Source organism: Bidens hawaiensis, unplaced genomic scaffold (assembly GCF_021521415.1).
Source record: "Bidens hawaiensis isolate Kalapana, Puna unplaced genomic scaffold, B.hawaiensis_p1.1 tig00074585_1, whole genome shotgun sequence".
NCBI lineage: Eukaryota > Viridiplantae > Streptophyta > Magnoliopsida > Asterales > Asteraceae > Bidens > Bidens hawaiensis.
This window is the reverse complement of record NW_027506699.1, coordinates 39,498-58,131: the sequence shown is the minus strand read 5'-3', so window position 1 is coordinate 58,131 and position 18,634 is coordinate 39,498. Positions and strand designations below refer to the sequence as shown.

General features: G+C 40.3%; 1 protein-coding gene across 1 annotated transcript; it reads left to right on the top strand.

The window, feature by feature from the left end:
- Positions 1–17,657: 17,657 nt before the first annotated feature.
- LOC143618418 (uncharacterized) lies at positions 17,658–18,074 on the top strand. Its single transcript, XM_077090643.1, has one exon. It carries the CDS (start codon positions 17,658–17,660, stop codon positions 18,072–18,074), a length of 417 nt encoding a protein of 138 aa, XP_076946758.1.
- Positions 18,075–18,634: the final 560 nt, after the last annotated feature.

Genomic DNA, 18,634 nt, shown 5'->3' with positions numbered 1-18,634 from the left:
AGCAGTTTGCAGTCTATGCATCATTTATTGCTTCCTACGAAAACTACATCCAGGGGAAGATTGTGGACCCTGCTGTACTAGATGAGGATTACGACCAGATCGATGCTGATGATCTGGAGGAGATGGATTTGCAATGGCAAATGGCAATGATTGTGAGGCGTGTGAAACGGTTTATGAACAAAACTGGGAGAAAGTTTGTTGGTGGTCGGCCCGGGTTCGACAAATCCAAGGTAAGGTGCTATAATTGTCAACAGTACGGGCACTTTGCCAAGGAATGCAGAAATGAGAGGGTTGAACGAGGACAAGGTCGGCCTACACAACATTCTGGAGTTAACAGAGAGATTAACGCCATGTTGACCAGAGAAGCAGGTGAGTACAACTGGAACCTGCATTCAAGTGGTTCTGGTGAGCAAGCAAACATGGCTGAGGCTGAAGTTAAAGAATGTGAGAAGGTTGATGGAACTGAGAAAGCTACTGAAGAAGAAACAGCTTTCATGGCAGATGACAAGGACACTCGCTCTGAGGTATGTAATAAGAATATTTGTACTAATTGTGAAAATTTGTCTGAGTAACTAACAACTATGACTGATCAGTACGTCCGTTTAGATGCTGACTTTAAAACTATTAAAGAAGATCACCATTTTACAAAAGCAAGAGAAACAAGTTATAAAATTAAAATAAAAGCATGTGAAAAAGACATTCAAAGCTTAAAGCTTAAACTTGCTGAGAAAATTGAAATAATTGATCTTAGTTATGAAGTTTTGGAGGAAAAAACTAAAGTGATTGCTGATCGGGATAAACAGATTGCTGACCACCAGGTAAAGGTGGTGGAACTGAACCGCAAACTTGAGCAGTTCAGGAATTCCTCGGCAATCCTTGATCACCTCGTGAGTGATCAAGGTACCTCTGCAAAGAGGGGAGGAATCGGTTATCACGAAGTTCCACCACCCTTTAACCACAACTATACTTATAATCCAAGTGTTCAGAAATCTGTTGATTTCGAGGTTCCTCAGACAACTCCTATCAAGATTACAAGTGTAGAACCAAGTGTTAGCTGTGGCGAAACGAGTTCGCCTGTTTCTAGTGTGAATATTTCTGTTTCAAGTCCTGTCTCATCGGATTCGGATAAGTTGTCCGAATCTGGTCAGACAAAAGAGAAGGTAGGTTTACCCACCGATGGAGATAAAAATAAAGTTTCTAAAAAGAGTTCTCCACTCAATCCGTACGTCCCACCTTATGTGATACAAACGGCAGGTAACATTGCCTCTACATCCAAACCAACATTTGACAAGAAAATGGAGAGTCGATGTTGCTTTAGATGTAACAAGTTAGGACATCTAGTTGCAGATTGCCCTTTGAAACCGAGATTTAGAGATGTGAAGCAAAATAAAACTGAGTATACGCGTCATTTTGCTACTGCTAAAAATGAAAACTTTAAAAAATGCCAAAAGGTATCGAATTCAAGTTTTCATAAAAACAAACCTCAGTTTTACAACCAAACCACAAGATATAACACATTCAATTCTCAAAGGTTTGGAAGGCATTACACTCAATCTGCAGGGAGATTCCCTAACAGGACTTACAGAAATTATCCTGATGCTAACTTGAGAAAGCCAGGGTACGGGACGTATCGATCCAAGACCAATTGGTCTTGGGTCCCAAGATTCTAACTCTTTGTTTTATTGTGCAGGAACAGTTTAACAGGGCTGCCAACAATCTTTGGATTGTAGATAGCGGCTGTTCCAGGCACATGACAGGCAACAAACACTTGTTGCAAGACTTAAAACCTGTTCAGGGAGCTAGAGTTAGTTTTGCTGGTGAAAGCGGTGGAAGGATTACCGGTAGAGGAACTGTGTCGAATGGGAGAATGACACTTGAAAATGTAAACTTTGTGGAGGAGTTAAAGCATAATCTGCTGAGCGTGTCGCAGATTTGTGATAAAGATTACACTGTCCATTTCACGAAAAATGAAGCGATCGTATTGAAGCCTGGTTTTCAAATACCAGACGATTGGATAGTAATGAAAGCTCCACGTGAAACGAATACATATGTGATGGACATGAGGTCTACTGAAATGGCCACCGGAGAATCTTGTTTAATGACAAAAGCAAGCGAATCAGAATCAGAATTGTGGCACAGGAGAATGGGACATATTCATCTTCGGAAGATGAACTTCATTGTCAAGAATGGGCTTGTGATGGGCGTTCCCTTAAAAAGTTTTAACTTTGAAGACAAATGCATAGCCTGCAAGAAGGGAAAACAACACAAGAAATCCCATCTCACCAAGAAAATTAACTCAATTGCCGGTACTCTAGAACTACTTCATATGGATCTCTTCGGTCCCGTGAATGTACAAAGTCTAGGCGGTACCTCTTACTGCTTGGTGATAACTGATGACTACTCGCGATACTCGTGGGTGTATTTTCTGAAAACGAAAGACGAGACGACTCAGATGGTGAAGAATCTCATTACAAAAGTTGAGAACGTCATGAGTAAATCAGTTAAATTCATCAGAAGCGACAATGGGACAGAGTTCAAGAACTTTGAAATGGAAATCTTCTGTCTTCAGAAGGGAATTGAGCATCAATACAGCGCTCCGTATACTCCACAACAGAATGGAGTGGCTGAAAGGAAGAACCGAACGTTAATTGAAGGAGCCAGAACTATGCTGGCAGACTCGAAGCTTCCTGTGATGTTTTGGGCTGAAGCAGTTGCTACAGCCTGCTATGTTCTGAATAGGGTGCTAACCGTTAAGAGACTTGGAAAAACTTGTTATGAGCTTATGCACGGAAGGAAGCCCAACTTGTGCGGTCTTGAACCATTTGGGTCTCCTTGTTCGATTTTGAAGACTAATTCGAAATTTGGTGAAGTAGCCGATGAGGGAATCCTAGTCGGTTATGTTGTTGGGACACCCAACAGACGGGTCTTCAATACGTCGACTTGCAAGGTGGAGGTGGTTTGTAACACTGACATTACTAGTTACCAACCGCCAAAACCAAGCAATGGACCTGCTGAGCTTTTCGACTATGTTAAACTTTTTAAGTCGTTTAACGTACCTGATTTGGAAATTTCTGAAGAAGACGAAAGAGCTGTGTCGAAGATGATGCTTGATGAGGAAGAGAACCTATTGCAACATCAGATGTTTGAGAAATCTCAACCTTCCACATCAAACCCTATCAATACCCCTGCGGCCTCAACTGAAGATGAATTTATTAATCCTTTTCACTCTCAGCCAGAAACAACCATTGATGAGATCTCTTCAAATTTGGAAGATAATTTGCATGTCGGTGCTGTTCCGACCACGAGAATTCACAAAGATCACCCATTGGAGAATATTATAGGTGAAGTGTCCTCCGGTGTACAAACCAGAAGTAGCTTGAATGAGCACACCTGTGTTTATACAAGCATAAAAGAAACGGGTATACTGAACGAATGTTTGTACTCCTGCTTTATAAGCCAAATTGAACCAAAGAATTATCAAATGGCTTTAAAGGACAGCTCGTGGGTCGAGGCCATGCAAGAAGAGTTGGCTCAGTTCGAGAAAATGGAAGTTTGGACCTTGGTTGAAAAACCAAGAAATATGCATGCTATAGGCACAAAATGGGTGTTCAAGTGTAAGAGAGATGATAAGGGAATTATCGTAAGAAATAAGGCGAGGCTGGTTGTTAAAGGTTTTAATCAGCAAGAGGGTATTGATTACAATGAGGTGTTTGCTCCTGTCGCCCGGTTAGAAGCGATTCGATTGTTTTTGGCGTTTGCTGCATTTAAAAAGATGAAGGTATTTCAGTTGGATGTGAAGAGCGCGTTTCTAAACGGGAAAGTTGATGAGGTTGTGTATGTTGAGCAAACCTCCGGGTTTTCCTGACCCAGACTTTCCTGATCATGTATACAGGTTGAGCAAGGCGTTATATGGGTTACATCAGGCACCTCGTGCCTGGTATTCAACGTTATCGGACTATTTGCTGGAAAATGGTTTTGAAAGGGGATTGATTGACAGTACGTTGTTTGTGAAGAGAGAAGGATGTGACTTCCTACTGGTTCAAGTCTACGTGGATGATATCATTTTTGCTGCATCAAGAGTATCCATGTGTCAGGATTTTGAAGCCGTCATGAAGAAACGATTCGAGATGAGTGCTATGGGTGAACTAACTTTCTTTCTAGGATTGCAGGTTGATCAGAAGAAGGACGGGATGTTCATTCATCAAACGAAGTACGTTCATGATGTGCTGAAAAGATTCAAGATGGAGGACAGTTCTCCATATGATACTCCCATCTGCGTCAATCACAAATTGGGTGCTGAATCAGATGGTGACGCAGATGTGGACCCAACTCTGTATCGGGCGATAATAGGTTCATTAATGTATTTAACTGCTTCTAGGCCTGATATAATGTTTGCTGTTTGTCTTTGTGCACGTTTTCAGGCAAATCCGAAAGAATCTCATTTGAAAGGTGCAAAGAGGATACTACGGTATCTCAAGGGCAAGCCGAAGCTGGGGTTGTGGTACCCAAAGGGAGGAGACGTTGAACTGGTGGCGTATACAGATTCTGATTATGGTGGATGCAATCAGAGTCGGAAGTCAACGACGGGAGGCTGTCAGTTTCTTGGAGGAAGATTAGTTTCCTGGCAGTGCAAGAAACAGACATCAGTTGCTATTTCAACATGCGAAGCTGAATACATGGCAGCATCCAACTGCTGCTCTCAGGTTTTGTGGATTCAGCAACAATTACGCGACTATGGTCTGAATTTCTTACTCACTCCTATTTTAATTGATAACACTGCCCGCTATCTCAGTAATTAACAATCCCGTGAAGCACAGTAAAACTAAGCATATTGACATTCGTCATCACTTCATACGGGATTGTGCTGAGAAGAAACTGATCAAGATCGAAAAGGTTGATACACTTGAAAATTTTGCTGACTTGTTTACAAAAGCGTTTGATAAATCTAGATTTCAAAACCTAATTGAGCTGAACGGGATGATCAATCCCGAGTAACCATGCCTTTGTGTTTATTTAAAAAAAAAAAAAAAAAAAAAAAAAAAAAAAAGTGTCATTAATTGCTTAAAATTAGTCGGTTACCTCAGTTTGATGGACATATCCTAGGATATGTTTTGGTCCTCGTTTCAACTTAGAGAATGAGGATAGCCATTAACCGGAAGACTGAAAGTGACCGGGGCAGTTATGACGTGTGTTCTTTCAGGTGCTGAAAATTAGTCGGTCATTCTTAGTAAGAAGGACACATACTTGTATGTGGTCGGTCCAGTTGATCCATTGGATCTTCAGGATAGCCGTTTATCTGACGACTTTGACGTGATCGGGGCGATTGAAATCAAAATTTTTTAGGGAAATGAAATTACTTTTCAAGTCTACTACTTCGTAAGAAGTTCTTTGCTGTGTTTAACAGAAAATTGATCCAACCTTGGAAAATGATATATATACTGATTGTGTGTTCTTAACTAGTGAAGTTATTAGGCTTAAAAGGCTTTAGAACAGTCATTGTATGTCGTGGTAATTTTTATGGTGCGTAAAAGTGTATGTGATACTAACTTAAACTACTTGAATTTACGTGGAAACTCCTTAAGAGTTTTGAATGTCTTCACACATATCTTTCCGAATGATAGGCAGAAAAGCGCCTACCCAGTCATACACGAGCCCGTGAGTGATCTGATTCCCGTGAAGAAAGCATTTCAAGACACTGCAGTGATCCAGATTCGGGACTTGCAGTAGTTTAATACTCCGAAGTCAATAAGAATGATTGCTTAAAAAAAAAAAAAATGTGTGTATATCTTTAGTACTTATGAGACATAGTAACAATCAAGACTTCTCATGTCTGGAGTAAGAAGAGAACGGGAAGCAGTCAACGAGTATATACAAGTTAATCAGACACTATGGGTCGAAGTCAACTCGGGGTGACTTGGGTATAGCCAAATACGCTTTGAGAATAGATAGAAGACATCATTATCTCTGAGTTGTTGTCTACTTAAATTTTGAGCTTAACTGAACCTTAATCCGTATCACAGAAACAATGAAAACCATTTAAGTTATTTACATGCTTACAACCTGTTTCTCTATGTCATAATACAGCTAAACACGGATCCAAGTGACAGTCACATAGTTAGTATGATTCCTGTTAGGATCTTTTCTAAAACGTAGTGGTCCCTGACTAGACTGAAATTTGATCCCTTAATTCGTTAAAATTTTTATAAGTTTTTCTATTTTTGTAGTTGTGTTATTGTAAAACTGGTTACTTGGACATGATCTTTTTTGTTTAATTCTTTTTGGAAACTTCTAATGTTAAGTGCAAGATTATTCAAACTTAAAGGGCTGATTTTGAAATTACGGGCGAAGTTGTTGAATTCGGCGAAGTTGTGCTTAACTTCGCCTAGGCGAAGTTAAGCGTAACTTCGCCTGACCCAACTCTATCCTATATAAGGTTTTTGATACTGTAACAGTATCATTATTTTCAAAAACTTCCGGCGAACTTATAACTTATAATCAATTTTTCCGGCGATCTTGTTCCATTCGTTTTCGATCCTTGATTTCTGTTTCGAGTGTTTATTCACGGTATGTGTTGTTAATATCATTCCCAAACATACCCGTTCGTTATAATTTTACCCGGTTCGAGACCTCGGGTCGTCGAACCTTCAAAACCATGATTTTCACCCTTGTGTTACGTGTTCATGGACGTCCTTCACGTCTCAATATCATTAATCCATGCTGTTATTCACTGATGGATCGTCAAATCGGTCCGAAAACATCGGATCTAAGCCTTGAATCTGAACAGTCGCCGTTTCAGATTCAGGCGAAGTTAAGGTTTAGGCGAAGTTATCCACAACTTCGCCAGGAGATTAATTTCGCCTGTGGCGAAGTTATCCGTAACTTCGCCTTGAAGCTTAAGTTCGCCTGTGGCGAAGTTATCCGTAACTTCGCCTTGAACTCAAGTTCGCCTTTGGCGATGTTGTGATTCAGCGAAGTTAACTTCAACTTCGCCTATACCATTTTACTTAACAATTTTTAGTCGCAATTATAGTTGAAGCGAAGTTGTTCCCAACTTCGCCTCACCTATAAGTTCGCCTGTACAGGTTTAATCACAACTTCGCTCGTGGTACTTAGCGAACTTGTGAGCTGCTTACACACTGTCTAACTTGTTTTGTTTGGTGCAGATATGGCTGCTATTGGAGGTGCTGGTGGTGATGATGGTGATGAGCAACGACAATTCTTTCCAGCCCATAACCAGTACATCACGTTAGATCCAGACGCACGAGGCGTCGAAGACTACAGGGAGATTATCAAGTTTCTCCTGCGATCAAGAGTCTTTCACGCGCTAACAAATACACTGCCTATTTCTCTGCCTAACATTGAAGACTTTTGGCAGACAGTGTACTACGATTGCAGGCCTGAGCCTCCGGTGATGCGAGCAACCGTAAATGGTCACAACATACAGTTTTCCTCGGAAGACATACGGTTGGCTCTGCAGTTCGGTGAAGAAACTAGAGATGACCCAACGGAGTTCGTAGCTCCTTTCCGGGATGGAGCTTATTTGAGGATGGGTTATTCGGGTCCGCTGGGGGACTCGCAGAGGAGGAAAGGATTTCTGCTAGATCAGTGGCGCTTCCTGATGCATGTGTTAATTGTATGCATGTCCGGCAGGAAGGCAGGAACAGACGGGATGGGCGTGACGATGCAGTCAGCCATGATAGCGCTGACTTACAACCGCAGATATTCATTCAGTCAGCTAATCTTTTACGAGATTGATCGTCAGCGAAGGGCTGTGGCGCGCGAGCGATTCACTATGTATCCTCGTTTCTTACAGATGATTTTAAATCATGTCGCTCCGTCGCTGCCACAGAGACGCCCAATAAGATACGTAGAATGCGTGACGAAACGTATCTTTGCTCAGTGCCGCACCTCGAGCACTCGAAGCAAGCCTGAGCTGCGTCCCAGGCATACTCCTTTATTCGGGTATCTCATCAACCCGGAGTATGTTCCTGCAGGAGGGGACGAGTTCAGAGACCCCCAACCACATCAGGCGGCAGCACCTCATGCTGTATCAGCTGCGCCTGTGGTTTCTACTGTTGCCTCTGCTGCTGTGCCAGCTACTGTATCTCACGCTGTGTCTACTGCTGAAGACGTTGACCTTAATGCTGCCTTTGGCGTACATGGTGTGTTTGATATGGATGTCTCGGGTCCTCAGTTCGTAGATGTTACTAGAGCAGTTACTTCGGTAGCTGACTCTGATCTAGACGAGACGTTTGCTGAGGCGAGAAGACTTATGGTGTCTCGGGAACGGACTACGGGAAAGAGACCGAGAACGGAAAACGAGGATGAGGAAGAAGTTGATGAAGAGGAGGCAGTGCAGATTGTGCTTAGACGTTCAAGAAGAGAACAGAGAGGTATAGGTTCGGGAGCTGGAGAATCTTCAAGGCTGGTACGTTTTGCTCCACCTGCCTTGTCTGGTATGTCTCTTGTTCCTACTACAGCACAGGTTACAGCGGTCGAGACGTCGGCACCAACAGTTGTGTCTCTACCACCACAACCGCTTAATCCACCGGTGGTAGTTGCACGGTTTGTGGAGTCGACCATCACTTCTACTGCAGGGTTACCAAGTGTACCACCTGCGGTCACTTCTGCTGATGTCCCGCCAACTCCAATGCCTACTTCAGATTCCGAGAGGATTACTTCACTAGAGCGGATTGTTGCTGATCAGACAAAGACCATTCAGAGCCTAGTGGAATCCAATCGACTACAAGCAGCCCTCCTGGTGGAACACGGTAAAATAATAGATGCCTTCAAGGCATTCTTGGCATCTCAGGGGGAGAAGACGTGTAGGGGTGATGAGTTGAGGACGAAACGAAGAGAAGATCATGACGATGATCCCAATGCACCAGCAGGTGCAGGTGGTGAGCTGCCAAGAACCTCTCAGGCTCTTGGGGCTTCCACAACTGAGGGGGAGTCTACAAATGCAGCTGGTGACGATGTTGTAGCAGTTGATGATGATGATGACGTTGAAGACGTGATAGATGCATTGAAAGAGTTGGATGAGGAGGATGATGAGTTTATGATGGAAGATGATGTGCTGCCAGTGGATGAGATTGAGAGGATTGGAGAACAGATTACGGTTGAAAACGTATTAGAAGAAAGTGAGATTGTTGATAACTCCGTGGAACATGAGATTCCGGAGGTTGACGGAACAGGTTTGGGTGATGAGAATGCTGAGGAAGATGCTGAGTGGGAGGAACAACCGAAATGGAAGGAAGGTTGTGCCCACTGGTTCGTAAAGACGAAGAAGCCGGCGGTCCCTAAGATGTTCAGAAAAAGTTACAATATTAAGGGATACGCGGAAGCCAAGAAAGGTATTATCTGCTGGTTATACGACGAGCAGCTGCGGCTCTTTGTGATCAAGAGGTACGATGGCATTCAGTACTTCCAGAGAAAGTTGAGATCTCTAAACACACTGCCAGAATGTGAAGTAAAAGATTTAGCCAGATTGGGATTGATAAACAGAAGCGAAGACAACATGGCTAGAATTATTGCGAAGATCGTGTGGAAAGAGTGTGTTAAAGATAAAAAGTTTGAGCTACTGAAACCACAAAAGGGAAAACTTGTCGAAGACAAGGATAGAGGTCTGAGAGTTGATGGAAAACCTTGGATGGTTATGAAATACAAACCGATCCGGTGCCTTAAAGAAGTACCGATGAAGTTCATGCCCAAGGACGTGCTCAAAGATCTAAAATGGTGGTACGTGGATTGTGAGACAGCTGAGGCGGTAATGGAAGATGAGGATGAACAAGAAGTACTTCGGGTTTACGACCCGATGCATCTTGTTAATCTATCGAAGGCTGATCTGAAGGCGCTCAACGAGAAAAAGATCTTCTACATTCCTGCTTGGAAGGATCAAGCTAGGAAATATCAACGGGTGGTGTCGGTATGTGTTAGAGAAGGGGCGCACGCGTAGAGATGAAAGATTACAAGACTCAAGATTTGAAGATCAAGATATGAAGCTAGTGCCAAGGGGGAGTCTGTTGGTACATGTGTGTCAGTAGTTCATAGTCTAGCATTTGTAATCGAGTCTGTAATGTAATTATGTTTTGATTATGATTATTTATGTAAAACGCGAAGTTGTCAACAAGTTCGCTATGGCGAACTTGTTGAATCAGCGAAGTTATTGACAACTTCGCCTGTGGCGAAGTTGTCGTGTTTATATACTGTTCAGCGAACAGTTTACACAGTTGGTCGATTTAGGGTTTGTTTCAGTTGTTCAGTGAACGTGTTCGTGTCATAGTCTGTAACTGTGACCTCGGGTCACGTGTTTGTTATCAATATAACGTGGTTGGTTTATTGCTTTCGTGTTCGATCTCTACATACTCTACACTCGTATCTACCCACGCAGGGATTCCGCACCTGCGTTGTTAGCGACGTCCCGTGTACGATCCGTCCAGGAGCCTACAACCCATCTGCACAGAATCTTTTGATATTTTGCTTTCCTTGTTCGTTTTTGGTACTAAATCGCTTATTTTTTGGACCACATCGCGTGATTTAAGCCTCAAGAAAACTAACATAGACTAAGTACTTGTCCACTTACATTACCCCTTCCTCAAGAAAGAAATTTGGCTTCATATATGGTTGATTTGATCATTAAAGCTTTATTCGGATTCTTAAACGAGTAAACTAACTAAAATTGGTTCGTTTTTGCTTATTCTATATAAACACTAACATATTTCTTCTGCCTCAACTTCCACTAAACCCTAAATACTATATTCCAGCCATCACTTGCCTCTGACCTTCATATTCTTGCTCGTTTTTGCCATATTACACGAATAAACAAACTTTGGTGGTTGACTTTACCATTACTTTAACCTTTGACTTTCGTTTCTCATCAATCTAATCATTATCCGGGTAAGTTGTCTTCTGTAAAGTTGTTCATTATCATTCACTTGTCAATAACCCTCAATTAATATATGAGATTGACAGGTATTGACAGATCAATTTAGCTCAAACCCGTTTAAGGGCATAATAGTCAGAGTAATCAATTTCTCATGCTTCTGGTCAGAACCAGCTTTCGGTCCAGAAGACTTTTATTTTTGTAATGAGATTTTAAGGCTATTGACCAAACCCTACTTCTGACTTTCTGTTCGGGTTCTGGTTAGTACCAGCTCGCTTAAACGTTTAAAGTAACATAACCTGAGTTCTAAATATCCGTTTGAACGATTCTAGCGGCAATGATTTCGGTTTACTCATATTTATTTATCTCAAAGTTTCAGGTTCATTGATTTACTTCATTCGACACGTTAGAGGACGATTCATTTACCTACCGTCTACTCTCATTCTTAGTTACTCGCTTACGCAATAAGGTGAATTTTATCACTCCCATTTATTTTACTGATTTTCAAAAGTTTTGGGGACATATGCGTACTAGTACTAATATCTTTACTTTAACCTTTGGCTTTCGTTTCTTACCAATCTAAGCATTATCCGGGTAAGTTGTCTTCTGTAAAATTGTTCATTATCATTCACTTGTCAATAACCCTCAATCAATTTCTATGATTGAGGGGTATTGACGGGTCAATTTAACTTAAACCTGTTTAAGTGCATAATAGTCAGACTAATAAATTTCTTATGCTTCTGGTTGAAACCGGCTTTCGGTCCAGAAGACTTTTATTTTCGTAACGAGATTTTAAGGCTACTGACCAAAACCTGACTTCCGACTCGCTGTTTGGATTCTGGTCAGTACCAGCTCACTTAAACGTTTAAATAACATAACCGGAGTTCTAAAAATCCGTTTGGAACTATTCCAGCGGCAATGATTTCGGTTTTACTCATATTTATTTATCTCAAAGTTTCAGGTTCATTGATTTACTTCGTTCGACGCGTTAAAGGACGATTCATTTATTTATTAACCGTCTATTCTTATTCTTAGTTACTCGCTTACGCAATAAGGTGAGTTTTATAACTTCCATTTATTTTACTGATTTTCATAAGTTTTGGGGACATATGCGTACTAGTACTAATAGCTAATTCATATTTTCATACTACATATCTACACAAAACTAGCAACCAAATGATTTGTGTGTATTTCGATCAAATGTTATTTGTTTCTTGCTTATGTGCTTATAGTCTATCATTTTCGGAGAGGTCCATCAGAAGTCTAGCATGTCAGTATGATCATACGCCGTCTTAGTAACCAAAGCCCGATTCGCTTGGTGATGGTAAACCGACAATCACAGTTATACGCAGTCATAGTAGCCATAGCCCGTGTTCATGAGGCATTGTCAATTGACACGCTATTTGTTTATGGTTTGATTGTTTATTACCGCGTTTATTTCATTGTGCTTATTTACATATACTATTGTAACTTGAAAACTGGTGATAATCTCACTCAACCTAGTGTTGACAAACTCTATTTATTTTCTACGCATATGCAGGTTGCCATTTGACTTGAATATTAAGGTGAAGCTTGCTTAGAAGGACCTTAGGAAAATCAATGAAGACTATTATTGATTCTATCATGTTTGGAATAATTTATTTGTTTTGGACAACTTGTTTATGTTTTGAATATTTGTGCACATGAGTTGAAATAATTAATTTAATGGATATTGTCGTATTTTATTATGATAGTACCTTTGAGCTGTGAACAATCAGCTCACGGCCCGACATTTTCACCCTTAGATTGGGGCGTGACACCCCTGCATTATCAACTTTGTTTTAAATCAAGTATTAAACTGAAATTACAAAAAGAACCCTTAACTTTAAAATGTTTTAAAGATTAAATAAAAGTTATAAAACTTAGATAATTTTCATATTATCCCCGAAAAGTTTGTAAATCGTTTAATTAAGAACTTTAAACAAAAACGTTAATCCCGGAATTTCGTTAAAAGAATGGAATACGAACGAACGCTAACCGTAAATAATCATGAACATTATGTTAACGATGAATGTTAAACACAAATAAAATGAAACGACGAAACGGGTTGATTTAATGAATGGCAAATACAAATCCAAATACAAATAAAAACGACGCATGAAATACATGAAACAAAACTTGAGATTAATTAATAACATTATATATATACATATATATATATATATACAAAACCGAAAAATTCAAAATGGGTCGGGTTTTCGGGTTTGAAAAGTAACAAATGTTACACCGGGAGAACAACAGCCAGCTGCTTAGTGTAAATGGATTAACATCTAATTAATGGTTCATAAAATGGTGTAAATGGTGGGTTGAGATTTTGGTCATGTTTCAGGGAATAAGTAGGAAGAATACAAGGAACTTGCACTCTAGTCCCTGAGGTTAGAGTGTGGAAACAAAACAAGAACTAATTATACTAACTAACAAAATAAATAAATGACTAACCAAACTAATCGAGGGTTAAACGAACAAACTTTAACGAACACAAATGAACAAATCGCGACTATTATTTTGTGCTTGCAGATCATAAATGAGGCAAACGTACAATAATAAGAAAAATAAACAAATAAATAAATAAACGATCGAAATTTTATTAACTCTAAATGAGTCGGTTTACAAATACGATAATGATAAAATAGACGAATTGTAAGGATTAAACTCGCACACACGAACTGAACACACACTCGAAAGCAATAAACGAACATGAGGATTTAACGTGGTTCGGTCTAAACTGACCTGCGTCCACGGGTGGCAACTAGGTATTCTTTATTGAGTGACAAAAAATTACAAGTACATTACATCAAATATATAGAGATTGATATAGGGTTTATAACTTATTAAACAAGAAATCTAAAACCGGGCCGGGCTTCGGTCTGGCCACCCTACACCCGTCTGCTCTTTGGACTTCAAATAATAAACCAGCCCGAACAAGGCCTACGAACCCAACAATCTCCCACTCGGAGGCCTTGAGTACTCTCGTCTGCACTCCTGATCGTACTTCTGTAATATGAGCATTAAACTTCTTCTAGTTGCCACCACCTTCTCATCAATTAACCTGAAGGTCCGCTGAAGTTCTCCGGAGCTCCAACACATCAGTCACGGCTAAACCTGCCCCTAACTCGTTCGCTGTCCCTACCGGCTCCCACTGTAATGAACTGCCCGATCCTGAGATACCCCGAGAATAAACACTCTCCATATTCAGCAAGTAATTCACTAGAGAGACATTTACAGCTGGAATACTAGTTTTCTTAATCCACTGTCGACCTGGAACTGTAACTGAAACACGACCCGTGCTCCCACTGTCACGATGTTCTCTGACTGATTTAACCTTTCTAGCTCGTTCATCCTGAATTTTTCTTTCACCAAAACTGGATCCACTCCTTTCGGTGACATGCGGACCATATACAAGAACCCATTTTCTTGCCACAAGCAACCACGAGGTTCCCTTTGACTACTTTCCACTGCCCATTCCCGAACTTAACATCGTGCCCCTGGTCATCCAACTGCCCAACTGAAATCAAACGTTTCTTCAAACCTGGAATAACCCTCACGTCTTTCAAAGTCCAAGAACTACCGGCTGAAGTTATCAAATCAACATCTCCCATAGCCGTAACCTTTAGAATATCATCGTTTGCTAGTCGAACCTTTCCAAAATCCCCAAACTTAAGATTCTTCATCGCTTCACTACAGTGAGTGGCATGAAAGGAAGCACCAGAATCCATCACCCAAGAATCAACGTTACTCTCAACACTGCAAACCAAAGCTTCATCACTGCTGACCCTGTCATCTGTGTCATCTTCTGTAATGTTTACCTCTTTCTTACCATTCGGACACTGATTCCTGAAGTGTCCTTTCTCTTTACAACTCCAGCACTCAATATCTTTACGACTCTTAGACTGACTCCTCTTCCTGCTCCCACTTCCTCGTTGTTTTCCCCTACCTCTACCTTCTGTGACTAACATATTTCCCGATGATTCACCTAAACTTCCGCAATTTGAATCTTCTCCCAAATTCAGGTCCCGAATCCCATCAAAGGTAATTTTTGTAAACAAACTACAAACCGTAGTCACTGTTTACGACCAACTGTCGGGTAAAGAGGATAATATTAAAAGGCCTTGAACTTCATCATCAAACTTAATGCCAACTGACACTAAGCGGGACAGGATCGAATTAAGATTATTAATATGCGTTGTAACTGGCCCACCCTCTTTTATTCTAGTTGTCACAAGTTATCTGATAAGATAGACCTTGTTCACTGCCGAAGGCTTCTCATACATGTTGGATAATGCCTCCATCATACCACGCGCTGTGGTTTCTTTCATGATGTTAAACTCCACATCTTCCAACAACGACAATGTAATACAAGCCCTAGCCTTCTTGTCCAACTTCTTCCAATCTGCTTTTGACATCTTTTCTGGCTTTTCATCCTCAAGCACTACATCCAAGTCTTTCTGACAAAGTAGCGCCACAATCTGCATCTTCCACCAACCAAAATTTTGTCTATCAAACTTCTGTATCGAAACCTTTCCGTCTTTTGCCATGACAATGACTAAAACGAAAACTTGGATAGAAACAGAGACAGACACAGCAATGACACGAGCCTGAACTTAACGGCTGTTCTACTGAACTCTGTTAAACAATCAACCTATTTTAAAACGCAGCGGAATAACGAACTTGTAAATCAGAAACTGAAACGTTAAACCGAAACAATAAAACCTAACAAACGCGGTTGGCACTGGTTATTCGTTTCTTTAAACAATATTTCTTCTGACATGACAATGATTCTTCAAATAATAGGATCTTGATTCAAACAATCTTGATACGCACTTTGCAAAATAGGATCTCAACCAAAATAAAAAATTATTTTCTTCATTAATCTGCCAAATTAATTCTTGGGTTTGAACAAAGCCCACCACCAACTTTTCTTTGTATTACGGACCACTAATAAACAAAAACTTTATTTTGTCAACCTTGGCTTCAGGGGGCAACGGCTTGGATACAGTGGTGGATGCTATGGCTAATTGCTTTCAGAAAAAAAAAACAGAACCTGAAACTAACCACTACAATCGTCGACGACGAGTGTGACAGCCGGCTGCTGCGAAGGCTAGGCGACGCGGCGGAACCGGTTCAACGTGTTCTTCGTGTGATCCTGAACCTAAGCTCTAGATACTACTTGTTAGGATTAAACTCGCACACACGAACTGAACACACACCCGAAAGCAATAAACGAACACGAGGATTTAACGTGGTTCGGTTTAAACTGACCTACGTCCACGGGTGGCAACTAGGTATTCTTTATTGAGTGACAAAAGATTACAAGTACATTACATCAAATATATAGAGATTGATCTAGGGTTTATAACTTATTAAACAAGAAATCTAAAACCGCACCGGGCTTCGGTCTGGCCACCCTACACCCGTCTGTTCTTTGGACCTCAAATAATAAACCGGCCCGAACAAGGCCTACGAACCCAACACGAATGTCACACTTAATTTCTTCTAAATAGTTAAATTTAACTCTAGTAACTAACTCACATCCCCTTCAAATACCACATGTTTCAAGTTTGAGAAAACATTTGGAGACAAAAAGTGTAACCGAGTTGAGCCCGAGCTCGTTTTAAGTTATGAGATTTTGATTATGAGCTTGGATCGTGAAGAACTGTATTTCTAAAGGTTTAGCCGTTTAGCCTAACTTATGAGTAGTTCTTGAGCTTTTAACAAGGCAGTCTTGAGTAACTCATAATCCGCTTGACTCATTTACCACTTGAAAATAGATAACGTTATCCAACACTTTGATACAACTAAACCAAAACCATTTTTATTTTGAACAAATTTTTCTTTCCACCTATTTTATCTCATGTCTTAAGTGAGACTAGAACCCATAACATTTGGTTGTAAGGCATGCACCTTTATCACTAAACCAAGCCATGGTATTTTTGGTAGGGAACTTTTAGAAGTTTCTAGGTTCAAACTTTTAAGAAAAAACTTCTACTCAATAAAACGTCTTGTTTGGTTGAAGAAGCTTGTAGCTTTAGTTTAGTAAAAAAAAACTTGAATATAGAAACTCCTACTAGTAGCATATAAAAAAAAGCTACAAGCTTTTAATATTTAAAATTACTTAAATAACCTTTCAAAATATATATAACTTTTTTATTATCAACCCATCAAAATTCTCTACGACTTCATTTTTATATCCTTTTAAAATTTAAAAGAGATAATTAAAACCCAAATTTAGACTTAATTTTTTTTGCTTTTTTTTTCTTTTAACATAGTGCCAGTCGCCATCATTTGTTCCCTTTCGGTTTTCACCTTTTTAGTAGTTAATATTTTTTCTAGTTATTTATTCATGTAGAGACGCATCAATAAAATTAACTGATTTTGATAAAATTCCTAAATTCATATATGCGTGTGTGCTTATGTTTAGTATTATTTTTTTTAGTTATGTATATTTTAGTCATTTTATATATTTTATTAAACGCTTCAGCTACTCTGCTAAACACGTAAATGTATCTGAAATAAAACAGTTACCAGCTGCCGGTAGTGGTTTTAAACCAAAACCAATTGATTCGGAAATCAACCTTATAAATTTATTTATATATTCTTATTCTTATTTACGGGACACTCTCACCTCATCCATTTCTCATATTCACATAATAATAACAACAATAAATCTCCTCATAAATCCTCAAAACAAATACATACAAAGTTTCTTCCATCCCACAAACACACCAATTTCCAAATCATGAAGGTTCATCCAGCACCTGACCGCCGAAACACCACCGTCCACTACAACCAACCAAACCCCACCGACTGCCGTCAAAAGAATCTCCGGCGACTCCCTCACATATTCGCCAAAGTCCTCGAACTCCCTTTCTACTCCGACGCCGACGTCACCGTCCACGAGACACCCGAGTCGCTCAGATTCGTAGTCGACACAGACGATCATAATATTATCGCCGCCGCTCACGCCATCGAGATCTACCCCGGCGTCACGAAAGTCGTCGTCGGCGGGGGTGCTCACGAGATGGAGATTGACGTGTGGCGGTTCCGGCTGCCGGAGTGTACGGTGCCGGAGCTTGCCACGGCGTCGTTTAGTCACGGGGAGCTTGTGGTTGTGGTGCCCAAGGAAATGGACAGTATGTTGTTGTACAGTACTTGATGATTTGATGAGATTATGTTTGTTGGTTGAATCAGTTGTGATGAAATTGATAAGCAATTGGTTGTAATCAATCACTTTTCACATTTTAAACCCCAAAGTCATATTAAGCAAGACTTAAAACTTTTGCCCTTATAATTTGACTGTTGTAATGAAGGGACTATTAACACCGCCCGTTTTTATGTCACGTCAATTTATGTCTACATGATTTTTTTTTATTTAATCTTTTTAAGTGTTGTGTGTTGTGGTTGGGGTGGGTTCTTGTAATGATTAAATAGTATTTAAAGTAAAAAAAATGAAAAAACATGGTTGGTTTCATACAAAGCTTGCAATAGTGTGATTGAGGAGAAAAATGCAAAAAAAAAGAGGGGGAGGGGGGGCTCATTGTGAAAACGCAGGGAAAGAGAAAAGGGCAAAAATGCCTCGCGCGGCAAAATGGCATAGCAGTGTTGCAACGTGTCTGGGTACTAGGTAGGGTTGTTCATGAATCGAGTCAGAGTAGTTTCGAGTTCGAGCTCGAAATTAAATAAGGCAACTCAGTTAGGCTTGAACTCAATTTTGAA

Coding starts and splice junctions, on each gene's coding strand:
- LOC143618418 (XM_077090643.1), top strand. CDS start 17,658: ATGAAGGTTCATCCAGCACCTGACCGCCGAAACACCACCGTCCACTAC.